The sequence below is a fragment of the Arvicanthis niloticus genome, chromosome 8, assembly GCF_011762505.2.
Source record: "Arvicanthis niloticus isolate mArvNil1 chromosome 8, mArvNil1.pat.X, whole genome shotgun sequence".
Classification (NCBI taxonomy): Eukaryota; Metazoa; Chordata; class Mammalia; order Rodentia; family Muridae; genus Arvicanthis; species Arvicanthis niloticus.
In genome coordinates, this window is record NC_047665.1 from 46,727,088 (window position 1) to 46,741,545 (window position 14,458).

General features: G+C 37.6%; 1 protein-coding gene across 7 annotated transcripts in view; it reads left to right on the forward strand.

Annotated features, from left to right (window-relative positions):
• Hecw1 (HECT, C2 and WW domain containing E3 ubiquitin protein ligase 1) overlaps positions 1 to 14,458 on the forward strand; it is a 300,520-nt gene that overhangs the window by 187,623 nt on the left and 98,439 nt on the right. For all 7 annotated transcript variants that reach the window (XM_076939345.1, XM_076939349.1, XM_076939350.1 and 4 more), the window contains one exon: positions 11,266 to 11,408. In XM_076939345.1, the coding sequence (XP_076795460.1) occupies positions 11,266 to 11,408 (143 nt within the window). The remainder of the gene's footprint in view (positions 1 to 11,265; positions 11,409 to 14,458) is intronic.

Sequence of the window (14,458 nt, forward strand, 5' to 3'; positions counted from 1 at the left end):
TCTGGAGTCATGGCTCCCTCCATGTATACTCTTTGGTTGGTGGTTTAGTCTCTTAGAGTTCTGGGTGGTCCAGTTAGTTGATATTGTTCTTCTTATGGGGTTGCAATCCCCTTCAGCTACTTCTTCCGTCCTTCCCCTAGCTCTTCCATTGGGGTCCCTGGGTTCAGTCCAATGTTTAGCTGTGAGCATCTGCATCTGTATTAGTCAGGTGCTGGCAGAACCTCTCAGGGAACAGCCATATCTGGCTCTTGTCAGCAAGTGCTTCTTGGCATCAACAATAGTGTGGGATTGGTGTCTACAGATGGGATGGATCCCTAAGTGGGGCAGTCTCTGGATGACCTTTCCTTCAGTTTTTGTTCCATTTTTTTGTCCCTATCTTTTCTTTGAACATGAACATTTCTGGATTAAAATTTTTGAAATGCATAGATGGTCCCACCCCTCAACTGGGGGCCATGCCTATCTACTGGAGCTGGTCTCTACAGGTTGTATCTCCCCTTTGTTGGGAATTTCAGCTAAAGTGATTGCCATTGGGTCCTGGGAGCCTCTAGCTTCCCTGAAATCTGGAACTTTCTAGGGGCTACTCTCAGTTCCCCATCCCCCACTGCTACATGTTTCTATTCAATTTCCTGACTCTATGTACGTCTCTCCTGTGCCTTCCAATACCTGTTCCTGCCCTCCTTTTTCCCTCCCCTTCCTCTCTCTCTCTCACAGGTCCTTCCATCTATCTACCTCCTGTGATTATTTTGGTCCCCTTTCTGTGTAAGATTGAAGCATCTACACTATTGGTCTTCCTTCTTCTTAAACTGCATATGGTTTGTAGGTTGTATCATGGGTATTCTGAGCTTTGGGTCTTCTAAAAAGTTCTAAAAACTTCTTGCCCCTTCTGAGGTAAAAGACTGCTAGCTTAGGTGATTAACACCTGTAGCTTAACAGTGAAGGGTTAGACAATGTGGCCTTTGTTCTATATCAGCAGGAACTGCTGAGCTCTGACTTTCAGCCTGCTACTTGGAAGTCACAGGAAGAAAAGACACTTTGAGAAGTGATTATGGAGTTTATTACTAAGTGTAAAAAGTTTCCTATGAAAGCTATCTAAGGGGAAAAGCAGAAAGATCCCAAGTGAGGAAAAGGAAGATTTTTATTCTATCTGGGGAAAGGGAAAAAATTCTATTCTATATACTACTCTAGGTGGGGAAAGGCAAAAAAATCTTTCTCCTGTGTCTTCAGTACTTATACATCTTTCAGAATACATGATCACATGTTACAAGGTTCATCACAAGTTCACACATGAAAAAAATCAAATCATAAATTGAAATAAAAGTTTACAACGGAGAATGTTTACATGCATATCCATTAGCAGTAATTATCTGGCTAAACATCCATCACCTGTCTAGCTCCACAGGTTCACTGAAAGTTTAAAACCATAACTAAGTTATTAGTGAAGTTTTGTATAAATAAACCCAGGCAATATTTTATCCTCTGTCCTAGCACCTATAATAAATTGTTAGTTCTCTTTGGTTAATTGTTTTACAACCTCTTGGAATGTGCTCTGAGTGGAAGGAAGTCTGGTTACTATCTAAGAGCAATTAACTGGTGACACTTGGGAGACTGGCAGAGTTCTCATTGCAGTTTTGACTATCAGAAAAGGACCTAATAGCAGTCCCACTATAAAAGAGATTAATAATCATTGATATAATTTTAGGAATTCTTATAGGATCATCATTAAGACTTAACTCATCTATTTGTCTATATAGCATCACTACAAGACAGTACATCTTTGTGGATCTGCAGAGATCTGCTCCAAAGGAGTGTGCTATTGCTTAGTGATTGTTATAAATGTTTAATAATAATAATAGGAAAAGCATATTAATAGCAGGAATTTTTCCCAAAATGAATCCCTTACAGCCTTCTGAATAAGAGTGCACCTGTCACAGATTATGTAATAATCCAAAGCAAGCCACTTCAGGATGATCATCTGCTAATTATTAGCTTGTGCCATTATGGCTCCTGACAAGTGGATAACTTCAATATCTCATTGTCATGGATAGTAGACAGGTAATCCAGACAAAAACTAAACAGAGAAATTTGAGAGCTAAATGACATCACAATGGTATCTAGCTTTAATTTGTGGTGCTCAGATAGGATTCGGTGTGTTATTTCAATTTTCTTGTAACTGTTAAGTTTTTCTTTGTGTCCAAGTAATTGGACAGTTTTAGAGAAAGTTCCATGAGCTGCAGAGAAGGTACATTCTTTTGTGTTTGGGTGAAATGTTCTCTAAGTGTCTGTTAGGTCCATTTGGTTTATGATGCCACTTAGCTCCCATATTTCTCTGTTTAGTTTTTGTCTGGATTACCTGTCTATCAATGGGAATGAGATATTGAAATTAATCACTCTCAGTGTGTGAGGGTCAATACGTGATTTTACCTGTAGTATATGCTTCTTTATTGAACTTGGGTGTCCTTTTATTTGGTGCACAGGTATTAAGAATTGCATGTCCTCTTGATAGATTTTTCCTTTGATGAATATATAGTGTCCATCCCTATATCTTATTAGTTTTGAAGTCTTTTTTGCCAGATATTTCAATGGGTATACCTGTTTGTTTCTTGGGTCCATTTATCTGAAATACTTTTTTCTATCCTTATACCCTGGGATGTTGTTTATCCTTGCTGATTAGGTGTGTTTCTTGGATAAATCAGAGAGATGGAACATGTTTTATACTCCAGTCTGTTAGTCTGTGTCTTTTTCCTTGGAGAATTGAGACCACTGATGTTAAAGGTTGTCAGTGAGCTGTCTTCATTCATTCTTTTTAGTTTTTTGTTACGGTGTCTCCAGTTCACTTTGATTTACTGTTCTGGGATTATTTACTCGTGTGTCCTTTGGTTATGGTTAACCTCTACAAACAAAAGCTTTTCTTCTTGTGCTTTCTATAGGGCTAGATTTGTAGATATAAATGGCTTGAGTTTGGTTTTATCATGGAATTTTTTTCTCTGTTACTAATTGATAGTTTTACTGGATACAGTAGTCTAGGCTGGTATCAGTTTTTTATGAAAGTTGTAGAACATCTATTCAGGCCATTCTGGCTTTCACAGTTTTCTCTATGGAGTCAGGTGCTATTCTAATGGTCCTGATTTTATATGTTACTTCTTCTTTTCCCCTTGTAGATTTTAATATATTTTCTTTGTTCTGTATGTTTAGTGTTTTGATTAATATGTATTATGGGGAATTTCTTTTCTAGCCCTGTAAATTTGTTATTCTATATGATTTTGCATCTCCTACTTCAAGTTGGAGAAATTTTCTTGTATGGTTTTGTTAGAAATATTTTCTATGACCTTTGTTGAATTTTTTTTTTAGGTTTAACAGTTTTCCTTGGCTGAGCTATCCATTTCTTCTACCTTGTCTTTAACACCTAAAATTATTTCTTTTATGTCTTGGGCTTTGTTAGTGAGGCTTACTTCTGAAATTTTTGTTTGTCATTCTAAATTTTTTATTTCCAGTTTTATTTCAGTTTTTCTTTAATGATTCTAATTCTTTGTTAACTTTTACTTTCATATCTTGAACTGTTTAATTATTTTACATTGTGTTTAAAATTAATGGAGTTATCTACCCTACCTTTGATCCTTAGTTCCCAAATAAATGACACAAACCCTCTATATTTATAATTACCTTCATAGCTCTAGAGCTGGGCAAATATCAATAGTCTAAGATATTTTGTCTACTTTCCTGTCAATAATACAAAGATATAACTTGCAGTGTTCTGCCTGGGCTGCTCCTACTTCAACTAGCCCTCATGACCACGTTCTCGTGATCCACTTACCCCATGGCATCTTTCTCTCTCTTTTTTTTCTTCTTTCTCCTCATGGTCTCTGCCTCAGACCCCAAGCCCTGGGAACTAAAGCCACATCTACTTCTCTCCTGCCCAGATATAGGCTGTAGGCATCTTTATCCAACCAATAGTTTAAAATTAAGGAGTAAGGTTGCATAGCATCATTTGGTATACATGAAGATCTCCTTGTCCCTGGGAGCAACAAGACCTTGAGGGCTAGTTTTTAGCATTACAATACATGGCAACAGAACAAATCTCAACAATTTTATTCAACTGTTTGTTGTATTTTCATGATCTTCATTAAGGCATTTATTCACGTCTTTGACTATATTCATAATTGCTATTTGGAAGTTCTGTCTTGTGCTTTAGCAAAATTGCATTTTCAAAGCCTATTGCAATAGGATTACTTGGTTCTGAAGGAGGCATGATGTCTTGGCTGTTCACATTTGTGTTTTTGTTTTGGGATCTAACCTAGGCATCGGGAGTTACAATGTTTAAGGTGTTTCTTAGTGCTGGTACCTGATCTGGTCTTTGTTGGGTGGGTGTTCCATTCTTTGATTTTTGTTGTTGCTGCCTGTTCTGTATACTAAGTGAATGCTGTGGCTGTAGAGTCCCTGGTAGGGAGCTTCTCCAGGTCAGTAGGTGACAGAAAGAAATGGAGATGAACTAGGAGAAAAGGCTGAGGGGGTCTGCAGAAAAGAATAGGACCAGTGTCCCCAACCAAGAGGCAAATTCCGCAGAGAATAGATGTGGGTAGAAGAAGGGGCTCCTGTAGGCAAACTGCAATAGAATTAAAAGACGAGAAAGATAGAAACAAAAGAGCTAGGGGTTCCCCTGTTATGTGCCAAGAAGTAGTGTCTGCAGGGAATTGAAGTGGGATGGGAGGAAGGGCTCCTGTGGGCAGGCTGCTACAGGACTAAGAGCAAATCTGGTTCAATCTCAGTAGCCACTGTTAGAAAGTGATTCTAATACCAAGGAGTAGAGATGATCTACAAAGGAAGGATCAGAGGACTGGTGGGGAAACCTAAACAAATCCTCAACTCACCATAAAACATAGAATCGAAGGGAATGAAGCCTACTTTTAAAAGTGTTTTCTAGTCAATTGCATTTCTTTTTTTCTTTTTTGAGACTTTTCTGTTTAGTTCCATAGCCTACTTTTAAATTGCAGTATTTTCTCAATGTTTAACTTTTGTGTTCTTTCTGTATTGTAAACACTAATGTTTTGTTGAATGTATACTGGGCAAAGATTTTCTCCCATTCATTGGATCTCACCCTATATAAAGAACTATAGGCATCTAAGGAACTTAGAAAGTGGGAAAAATAGTCTTCCATGGGAAAAAGCACACCAATTGGTTACTCAATGCCAAATGTTCAGCCCTGAAAACATACATATAAGAAGCAACATTATACAAGCTGAGCAGATTGTATTTATGTATATGAGGAATATGTGTGTACACATATATTAAGAATGTATATATTTCCAACAATTAATGAAAAAGAGGTTAAAGTGTGAAAAACAGTTAAGAAATATATATGGAAAGGTTTGGGGTGAGAAAAGAGAAGGTGAAAATGATGTAATTATATTGTAATCTCAAAATATCTAAACTAATTTATAATAATAGTAACTGTTTTGGTTGAATTTTGATCTAAATGAGTACATTTCTATTTTATTATGGTTTGTTGAATCCCATTGCAGTAGCTTAGTTTAAAAAAAAGTCACCTATACGTTTGAGTTAAGAATTGGGACCAATTTTATTCTAAATAATGATGTATTTAATGTTATTGGTATTCCTGAATAGTAGGTAAAGATCTTCTATTTCTACCTATTCTTACCATTTACAAATTCTCATTTGCACATCATATACCCTTGAGGCCATTCTAGGGACTATATTTGTCCTCTACTCCCCTCTCAGCTTCCTATCTTCAATAAGGATCCTAGACTTGCCTTGCCAATTTCTCTGGCTTCCACTGCCTGAGAAGTTCTGAGTTTCACCAGAGTCCTGAGGGTTGGGTGTAAAACTCTTCTAAATGTTCCAGAAGTTAGAAACATCAATTATCCTGAGCTGAGCCAGGACCATTTTGATAACCCAATTGAACATCCAAACTGAATCACTCCAAGATTGACTCCTAAGCCCCATTCATATGGTGTACAACCTGATAACTCAGAGAAACAGGAATCTCAGGCAAACAAATACCCACTCAACAAAGGGAAGACAGGATTTTCTTACCAACAAACAGTAATACCCTAACATTAGCATCTTAAATGTCATTTCAAAAATAAAAATATAACCAACACAGTGTCTTCTATAAACCAGTAATTCTATACTAATGTCCCTGAGAAAAGCGCCTTCAAGACATTAATTTTAAAATAGCAATAATAAACATAAGCAAGAAATTCAAAGAGGGTATAAATTAATGTCAGAATGAAGACCATGAAAGCAAAAACACAAAAAGGTTGAATGCAATTCTTAAAATCCAAGATATGAAAATAGGATCTAGTAAATAGGACTCTAAAAATCCAAAAGAAATAAACCTTGAAATGAAAAATTAGAAATTCGAGCAAAAACTCCAGAGCAAGTTTCACCAATTGATGAGATGAGGTGGAAAAGAATATTAGGCAAAGAAAATGTCAAATAAAAAAAAGAGAAAAAAATAGCAACAAAAGAAAACCAAGCACAGAACATGTAAGAAGTATGAGATCTTATTTTTTTTAATGAGTAGTAGCTATGTAAGAAGACAAGATCAGTTTCATAGAAAGTATTTTTAACAAAATCATAGAAAACTTCCATAATCTAAGGAGAGAGATCTCTGTAGGGGTGATATTTAGAAAATGGCACACAGTCTGGCTTGTTCCCGGGCAGCCACCATGTTCCTGCTGCTCCTCAGCTATGACCAGGGCTCCGGCTAGCTAGATGAGCAGGCCCTGACACCCATGAGATGCCAGTGGGAATGGCTCTGCCAATCCACCATGCTGCATCCACAAAGCATGGCTAAACTCCAGACAATATCGGCCATCCTCCCAGTACCTGGTAGAAATGAGACTCTTAAAGATTAATGATTATCTAAAGGATTTATATATTGAGAAATGTTCAATCAACAAGATGCCCACACAATTAGAGTTGTTACCCAATATCTAACCTTTTGATAGTTGCTACCCAGGACAGCTTTCCACCCATCCGTGGTTCTCCATGGCTGATAGCCTCCTTCTCCTCTCCTTCCTCTATTTCTACCCTCCCGTTCCTCTTTTTCTCTCCACCCCTTCCTCTCTTTCTCTCCCAGCTCCACCTTCTCTTCTACTGCCTAATCACCCATCTCTACTGCAAATACAATGTAGCAGCATAAGTATAATGCTACAGATGTCAATCAAGGTCCGAGTGGCACACAAAACACCATAAAGGACTACAGAAGGAAATATCCATATCACATATTAGTCAAAACACTAAATGAAAGATACATGAGAAAAAGATTAAGTCTGGTATAAATGTAGGCACTTCAAAATGACACCTAACTTTTCAGTGGAGACTATGAAAACCAGACAGGCTTGGACAGATGTTCTACAAGTTGTGAAAATATGCCAGCCCAAACTGCTATACCCACACATACAAAAATAAATACACACATGTGGGTTGGCACATATGTGCCACAGTGAGTGTGAGGAGGGCAAAGGAAAACTGCAGAACTCAGTACTTTCTTCCAACTCAGGATGGATCTCAGGCCATCAGCCTTGCTATCAAGAGCCCTTTCCCCCTGAACTAGGTCACCAGCAGGCCCAACTTGTTGGAGTTTTCACTGCTTGCCTGTTTGCTTGCTTGCTTGTTTGTCTTCACAGGGAATTTTGGTCTTCCCAAAAATCCACAGACTTATCTGGAAATAACTATAGAGGGGAAGCTAAACTAGAATAATGGCAGGGAATTGCCCTCTGTCTCAGTGCATTAACTACATGTCTGGAAGCTACGCACAAAGGAACTTCATCCCGACATAAAAATGCATCCAATCCCCTTATTCTGTGTGACTCATTGCTATACATGGCAGATGGCATTTTACTTTACTGCATAGGCCATTTGTTCTCTCTCAGTGCACCCAATAAGCAATTATTCAAGTAAAATATATTTGAAGATCTACATCAGGGAGTAAGAATAACAATAAATGAGACCTCATAAAGCTAAAGACGTTCTGAGCAAAAAAGATAAAATCATTTGAATAAAAAGGCAGCTTGCAGAATGGAAAAAACAATCGTTACTAGGACTCTATCTCACAGATGGTTAGTATCTAAAATATACAGAAAAAGTCAAAGAAGTAATACCAAACAACCTGATTCAAAAATAGGACATAGAACTAAAGAGAGAGAATGCTCAAAAGATAAAATACAAATAACTAAGAATCATTTTTAAAACTGTCAACATCCTTAACCACCAAAGAAATAAAACTCTACTTTATCTCAATCATAATAGGTAAGATCAAATGACAAAAATAATGCTAACATTGATGGGGAATAAAAGAAACCCTTACTCACTGTTGGTAAGAGTGCAGACTGGTATGTTTATTAGAGAGATCAATGTGGATATTCTTCGAACACTACCACATGAGCCAGGTGTGGGCTACAAACTAAAAGCCCATTGCCAGTAGTGAGTTACCTCTTTTGGAGTTGTTGTCAGTGAGGTCCTGTAGAAACCCATGATTTACAGGCTATTGACAATGGTTACCCTCCATGAGATGAGGGTAAGACTCTATTGCTGAACGTCATATGCTCCAGTTAAAGATTATGGAGAACTCAAGCTGGTTCTGGTCTAAAAGAGTCTAGCTTTCATAGTTCTGGAAGGTGATATGCACACTACCAGAATGAAAAGTAGTCATCAACCTCACCCAGCTGAACCCTTTGAATGACTAGACTAGCAAGACACACTCACTGGAGCAACAGTGACATGAAAATGATGGGAGAAGCCAACAACTTTCTGATTGGATTTTCATCTCATTCCATATATGAATGAAGATGAAGCCCATACCCTACACAATTATCAAAACAAGAAGTTGTGGCTACACTGGCAAGCCACATCCTCTAGTGAAGTACTTGATGCTATTATTTTGCTAAATGGATAGAGTATTATATAGAATTATACCAAGTATTAATGACATGTTTGCCTGTAGATTAATGCTCCTCAGAGAAGCTTCCATTTGTAGTACATGGTATTTTACACAAAGACCCACATGATGCCAGAGCACAGAGAATGAGACTGAGGAATGCTCAGCCCCCAAATAGTCCTTCCACATCACATCCTTCTCCCCAGGGCTCAGAGTTTTGTGGAAGAGGAAGCAGAAAGAGCAGAAGAGCAAGAGGCAATGGATGAACACAGGAAATAGCATCTTCCAGACATACATGCAAAGCAGCTGTACATATGAACTCATAGTATACACGAGAACTGTGCAAGATCAAATCAGATCTAATTCTAGCGTGGACAGGGAGTTATGGATGAGGTTCAACCTGAGCCAAGGAGCAATTTTCAGGTGATAGAGGCTGGGAGAGAGAATCAGTTTTCTTTAAGAGTATAGTCCGTGGTAATTTGTCCACATGTTCAAGAGCACATTGGATGCACAAATTGAACTTAATAGGTTGCAGAAATGAAGACAGAAAGTTAGGGGATCTCCCCTCCCAAATGATCATATATATATATGTATATATACACGCATATATATATGTACATATATACATATATGTGTGTGTATACACATATATGTTGATCGTATATATACACATATATATGATATATATACACATATATATGATCAACATATATTCTATGATATTCTCAAAGAACTAATTTTTAAACTAATTTTAATAAGGTAGAGCTTATTAAAAACAAGCAAATAAATAAAAATTATTTCACCTGCTTTCACACATTTATGGGGTGTTATAAATAAATGAATGTACTGCTTTTTCAGACTAGAGTCATCTTTTCTCATACCCATAAACACCTTAGAAAATACTTTCTAAATCATGAAGAACATGTGTCTTAGGTTTCTATTGCTATGATTAAACACCATAATCAAAAGCAGCTTGGAGATGAAAGAGTTTCTTCAAACTCACAACTCTCAGGTCTCAGTTCATCATCTATTGAAATCAGAACAGGAGCTCAAGGCTGGTGCCTGGAAGCAGGAACTGAAATAGGTACCATGGAGGGCTGCTGCTTCCTGGCTTGCTCCTCATGGTATGCTTGGCCTGGGGCCACCATCCCAGGCATAACACAACTGGTAATGAGCTGGGACCTCCATCATCAACCACTATTTAAAAAAATAAGCTACAGGCCTTCTTATGGCCCAGTTTTATGGCAGCATTTTTTCAATTAGTATTTAGAATGCAGCTAGACAGTCTACTGGTTTAAGAAAACAACAGGAGAAGACGGAGGAGGAAGCAAAAGTAGTGGTGGTGGTGCCACACCTCACCAGTAGTTAGCTAAGTTTTCAGTACCAGGCAAGAAGTCCTTCCTAATGGGAGGGCTTTAAATTTAGTTGTGTGGCTGTTGGTTACTATCAGGGTGTATGTGCCACTATTCCACTTTTATGTCTCTTTCAAGCATCTTTAGTGTTAGTTATCCCTCCTCTCTCTCCTTAAATCTCTTTCTGTGTTGCCCCCACCCACCCAAGGCAAGTATCTCTCACAAGTCTTTCCCATTTCTAATATATGAGGCCTTGATAAGTGCTTTTTTTTCTTTAATTTGTGCTGATTTTATTTGAGTCTCAAAGATTAACTCTACCTTTTTATCTAATCAAAATTTGATTTTATACAGTTCTATACATGTACAGTGCATATGGAACCCTCTCAAGTCTTACCATCTCCAACTGTCTGCCACCTATGCCTCACCCCTCTCCTTCTCACAAATATGACTGTGAATTTTTTTGATATATTGATTTATTTGATATAAAATGAAAGCCTACTGTTTTTTTAATCTATGGAGTTTAACAAGGGTCACTGTTGTGACCACGGGAGCTATCTATTGCAACCTGGTATGACCAGAAGAGAATGAACAACAGAAGGCAATTCTCTCTCAGAATCCACCAATAGCTGAAGTTCGGCAGTAAAGGGCATAGTCTCATAAGTCCCTCTTACTTCTGTGACTGATTGATACAGCTAGTCTTGTGTTGGCCTGGGTGAAGGTAACCACTATTGTAAAATAATGATTTTCATGGTTATATCAAGTCAAGAGAATAGTATTTCACAGTCTTTTATTCTGCCTTTCAACCCTTACATACTTCCCACTTCATTTTCTGCAATGTTCTGAGCTTTAGAGTCATGTTTGTTTGTTTTTTTAATATCTAAGGAGCATGCGATTGTCATCCCTCATTTATTAAAAACAGGTCTCACAGCATTCCTAAGGCCAAGGCACATGGACTGGAACTGTCAATCCCTATGACCTCTCAGTTAGTTAATATGATGTGGTTTCTCATTGCAGCATTTCAGTTTCGTGTCTCTGCCAACTGATGTGCTAGAAATTGAAGTGAAGGACAAGTTTGCCAAGAGTCGTCCCATCATCAAGCGTTTCTTGGGAAAGCTGTCAATGCCTGTTCAGAGGCTGCTGGAGAGACACGCCATAGGGTAAACTGTGACTGGGGTGGATGTGCTTCCACTTACAGGCCATGCCCAGGAAGGCTTGTAAGTTGCCAATACAAAGTCTGATGGAAAGAAAACTAAAATGGTTTCCAGTTGCGGGGTTTTTCCCACCAATATCATTTCCTGGGCCATGGTATTCAGTTAAATCCTTCCCCTTCTTACTCTTGTGTAGTTTGTATAATACATATTAAAGAGTATAGAAAATTCATAGACAATACTGAAAAAGTAATACATATTTTCCTGGATAAATATAGATTTAAACTTTGCCATTGCTATTGAAAGTATTTCATTCCTTCACCTGTCTTGTATATAGGATTTAACCACATACTGCCCTTCCATACCAAGATGAAATACTATGTTTCTTGAAGAACATTTCTCAAAATAAGCTATTTACAGAAAATTTTAGATGAAAATTTAAAAGCATGCATTCTCATGGAATGACAGCAATTATGTTGGTTACAGCCGTCAATTGTATATGAGAATATGCTTTTCTGTTTTAAATATTTGGCATTCATATTCACTCATGGTTTTTATTAAAATGAACTATGATCAGATCATCTCTTTGTATAATGTGTATTTCCTTAGAGAACAATACTATATTTGAAAATATTAGCATAAGTCTTTGGCTGTAAGTGTATCATTAATATGATATGACTCAGAGAGCGATATCAAAGAATGAAAAGTATTAAGCAGACTTTGGGGGTATTTTAATTAAGTTCTCTGGGGATTTGTTTAGTAACTGACAGCATATGTATGGGTATGTGCACATACAAATCCATTAATTCTCAAACCAAAGGAAGTTGACACAAAGGGAGCTACTGTTAAATTTTTCCACTCCCCATTCATGTTTGTGAAACATGGAACAAACAACATCCTGGCATAAGATGCCTAGCATTATCACTGGCACATAGTAGGTGCTTCAAAGGAAATGGTGTACCGTGTGACTTTTGTCTTTTCATTTGGTTTTCATGACACCTCTATAACTTAAGCATTGTCTCTTCTCCATATAAGAAAGTGAAATTTGTGAGGGCTAAGTCAAGGTTAAATTCACATTTGCCTCCCTCCAAGACCAAGTATAACCTGTCCCCAAGAGAGGCTCCCTGCAACTGACTGTCTAGTTAGCTGTTCCCCTACTCTTTCTTCCTGTCCTAGTCTTACACTCCTAATGCTCGGCCAGGTGTGGGCCAAGGGGACAAAAAGTGGGGTTTTATAAGATGTCTGTTACTCTAACCATGCACTCACATCTGCCTAATGTATTCAGTTTCTCCCTGCTGGGCTGCACTCTGGCTTATTACAGCCACAGAGAGGATTTGTCTACTTCCCTATGCTAAGTACATTTTTAGTATTATGCTAAGTACATTTTTAGTATCATCCTGCAATCCCTGCCCTTCACTGTGGAAGAATGTCTATTAGGTAGCAAAAAAATTAAAAAAATAAAAACAAAACAAAAAACAATAACAACAAAACAAACAAAAGGAAAAAAAGCAATTGAGGTAGAAGAGAGTCTCCCCAAACCTGAGCAAGGGAGTTTGGTTTTCCTAGTACTCTTGCAACTTGGAGGAAGGGGCAGCTTAGATGGCCTATGAGCAACAGTAAGTCTTTGTGGGATTCCTTTCCACTGCCTCTGATAGGATAGTACACTTACCCTATTTGGTTTGGAAGTTCTCCAACTTCTAATCCTCCACTTCCTCCTGCTGCTTTGCCTCCTCTGTCAAGGCCTATAGCATCCATTACCTGTAGAGACTCCTCTAGTGTTTCCCATTATGGAGATGTGCAATGTAAGTAGGAACAAATTACTGGGCTATGGCCATGAAGCAGCAGTAATTTGCCTTGAGCCATGTTTCACCCCCAGAGTACACACACACACACACACACACACACAATTTCCAGTCTTCTCTCCATTAAGTGAACTTAATTTCCATTTTGCCATGTGATCATCTTTATCTCTCATTACAATTAAGCTTTAGATTTAGAAAGTATTTTTTACAATCATAGTTGACATACTTCAAAATATTGATCAATATCATCACTCCTTTCTAAATTGACAGAATTTTGTGCTTCACCATATTTTACCTCCATATACTGTTTTAATTAACAAACTCTGACAATAAATATCATGTCATGCTTTAATCAAGAAAAACCATTATATTTGTGGATAACTAGACCATATTATTTGTTTCATAATGTCAGTTTTTTCTAAAACCTCTCTTAATATTGACATCAACTGATTTGTGTTTTCATTTGAATATCATAAGTGAATTAATGGGGTGACTATAGAGTAAATAATCAGCCATGAGCTTTGCCTTTGTTTGTACCTGGATATCCCAAGTAAGTACTTATTCCTAACTCAGCCAAGGTAGCAGGCAGTTACTGTGTGTGTGTGTGTGTGTGTGTGTGTGTGTGTGTGTGTGTGTGTGTGATGATATATATCATTACAACTCCCAATTAATTTCTTCATGTATAGATTATATTTTCAGTAAGTTTAAAAAGTTATTTTGAATGGGTATGGCACCTGAATCCAGAATAGTCACTATTGGTGTAACTGGAAGTCAAAGATCAGTGAACACAGACCGCAAATCTTGTGCTTGCTCCATCCTCTAAGCAAGAGGCTTTTCTGTAGCTCAACACAGGGTCTCCAGTACCTGTTATAGCATCTATCCTTACACATTACAGATATTCCTCCAACATATTCTGGCACATCTATTGCCAGGGAATATTTGGAAATGAGAATGTCATAAGAAGGTCAGGCAAAGGCATTTATGATTTTTGTCCCCTCACCTTCTGTACAACACAGATTCTCAAACTTAGTTGGTAAAAGGAGTAGTATTTTAGGACTTACAGATCACAAGTCTCTGTCTAAATTGTTCAACTCTTTCACGGTAGCAGAAAATACCCAGAAGCAATGTATAAGCTACTAAGCATGACTGTGTTCCAATAAAACAGTGTTGATGGACACTTAAATTTGAATTTTGCACAATGTACTCTTTTTAAGTGTTTTTCCAGAGCTCATGGCCATGACAAAATATTAAAAGTGA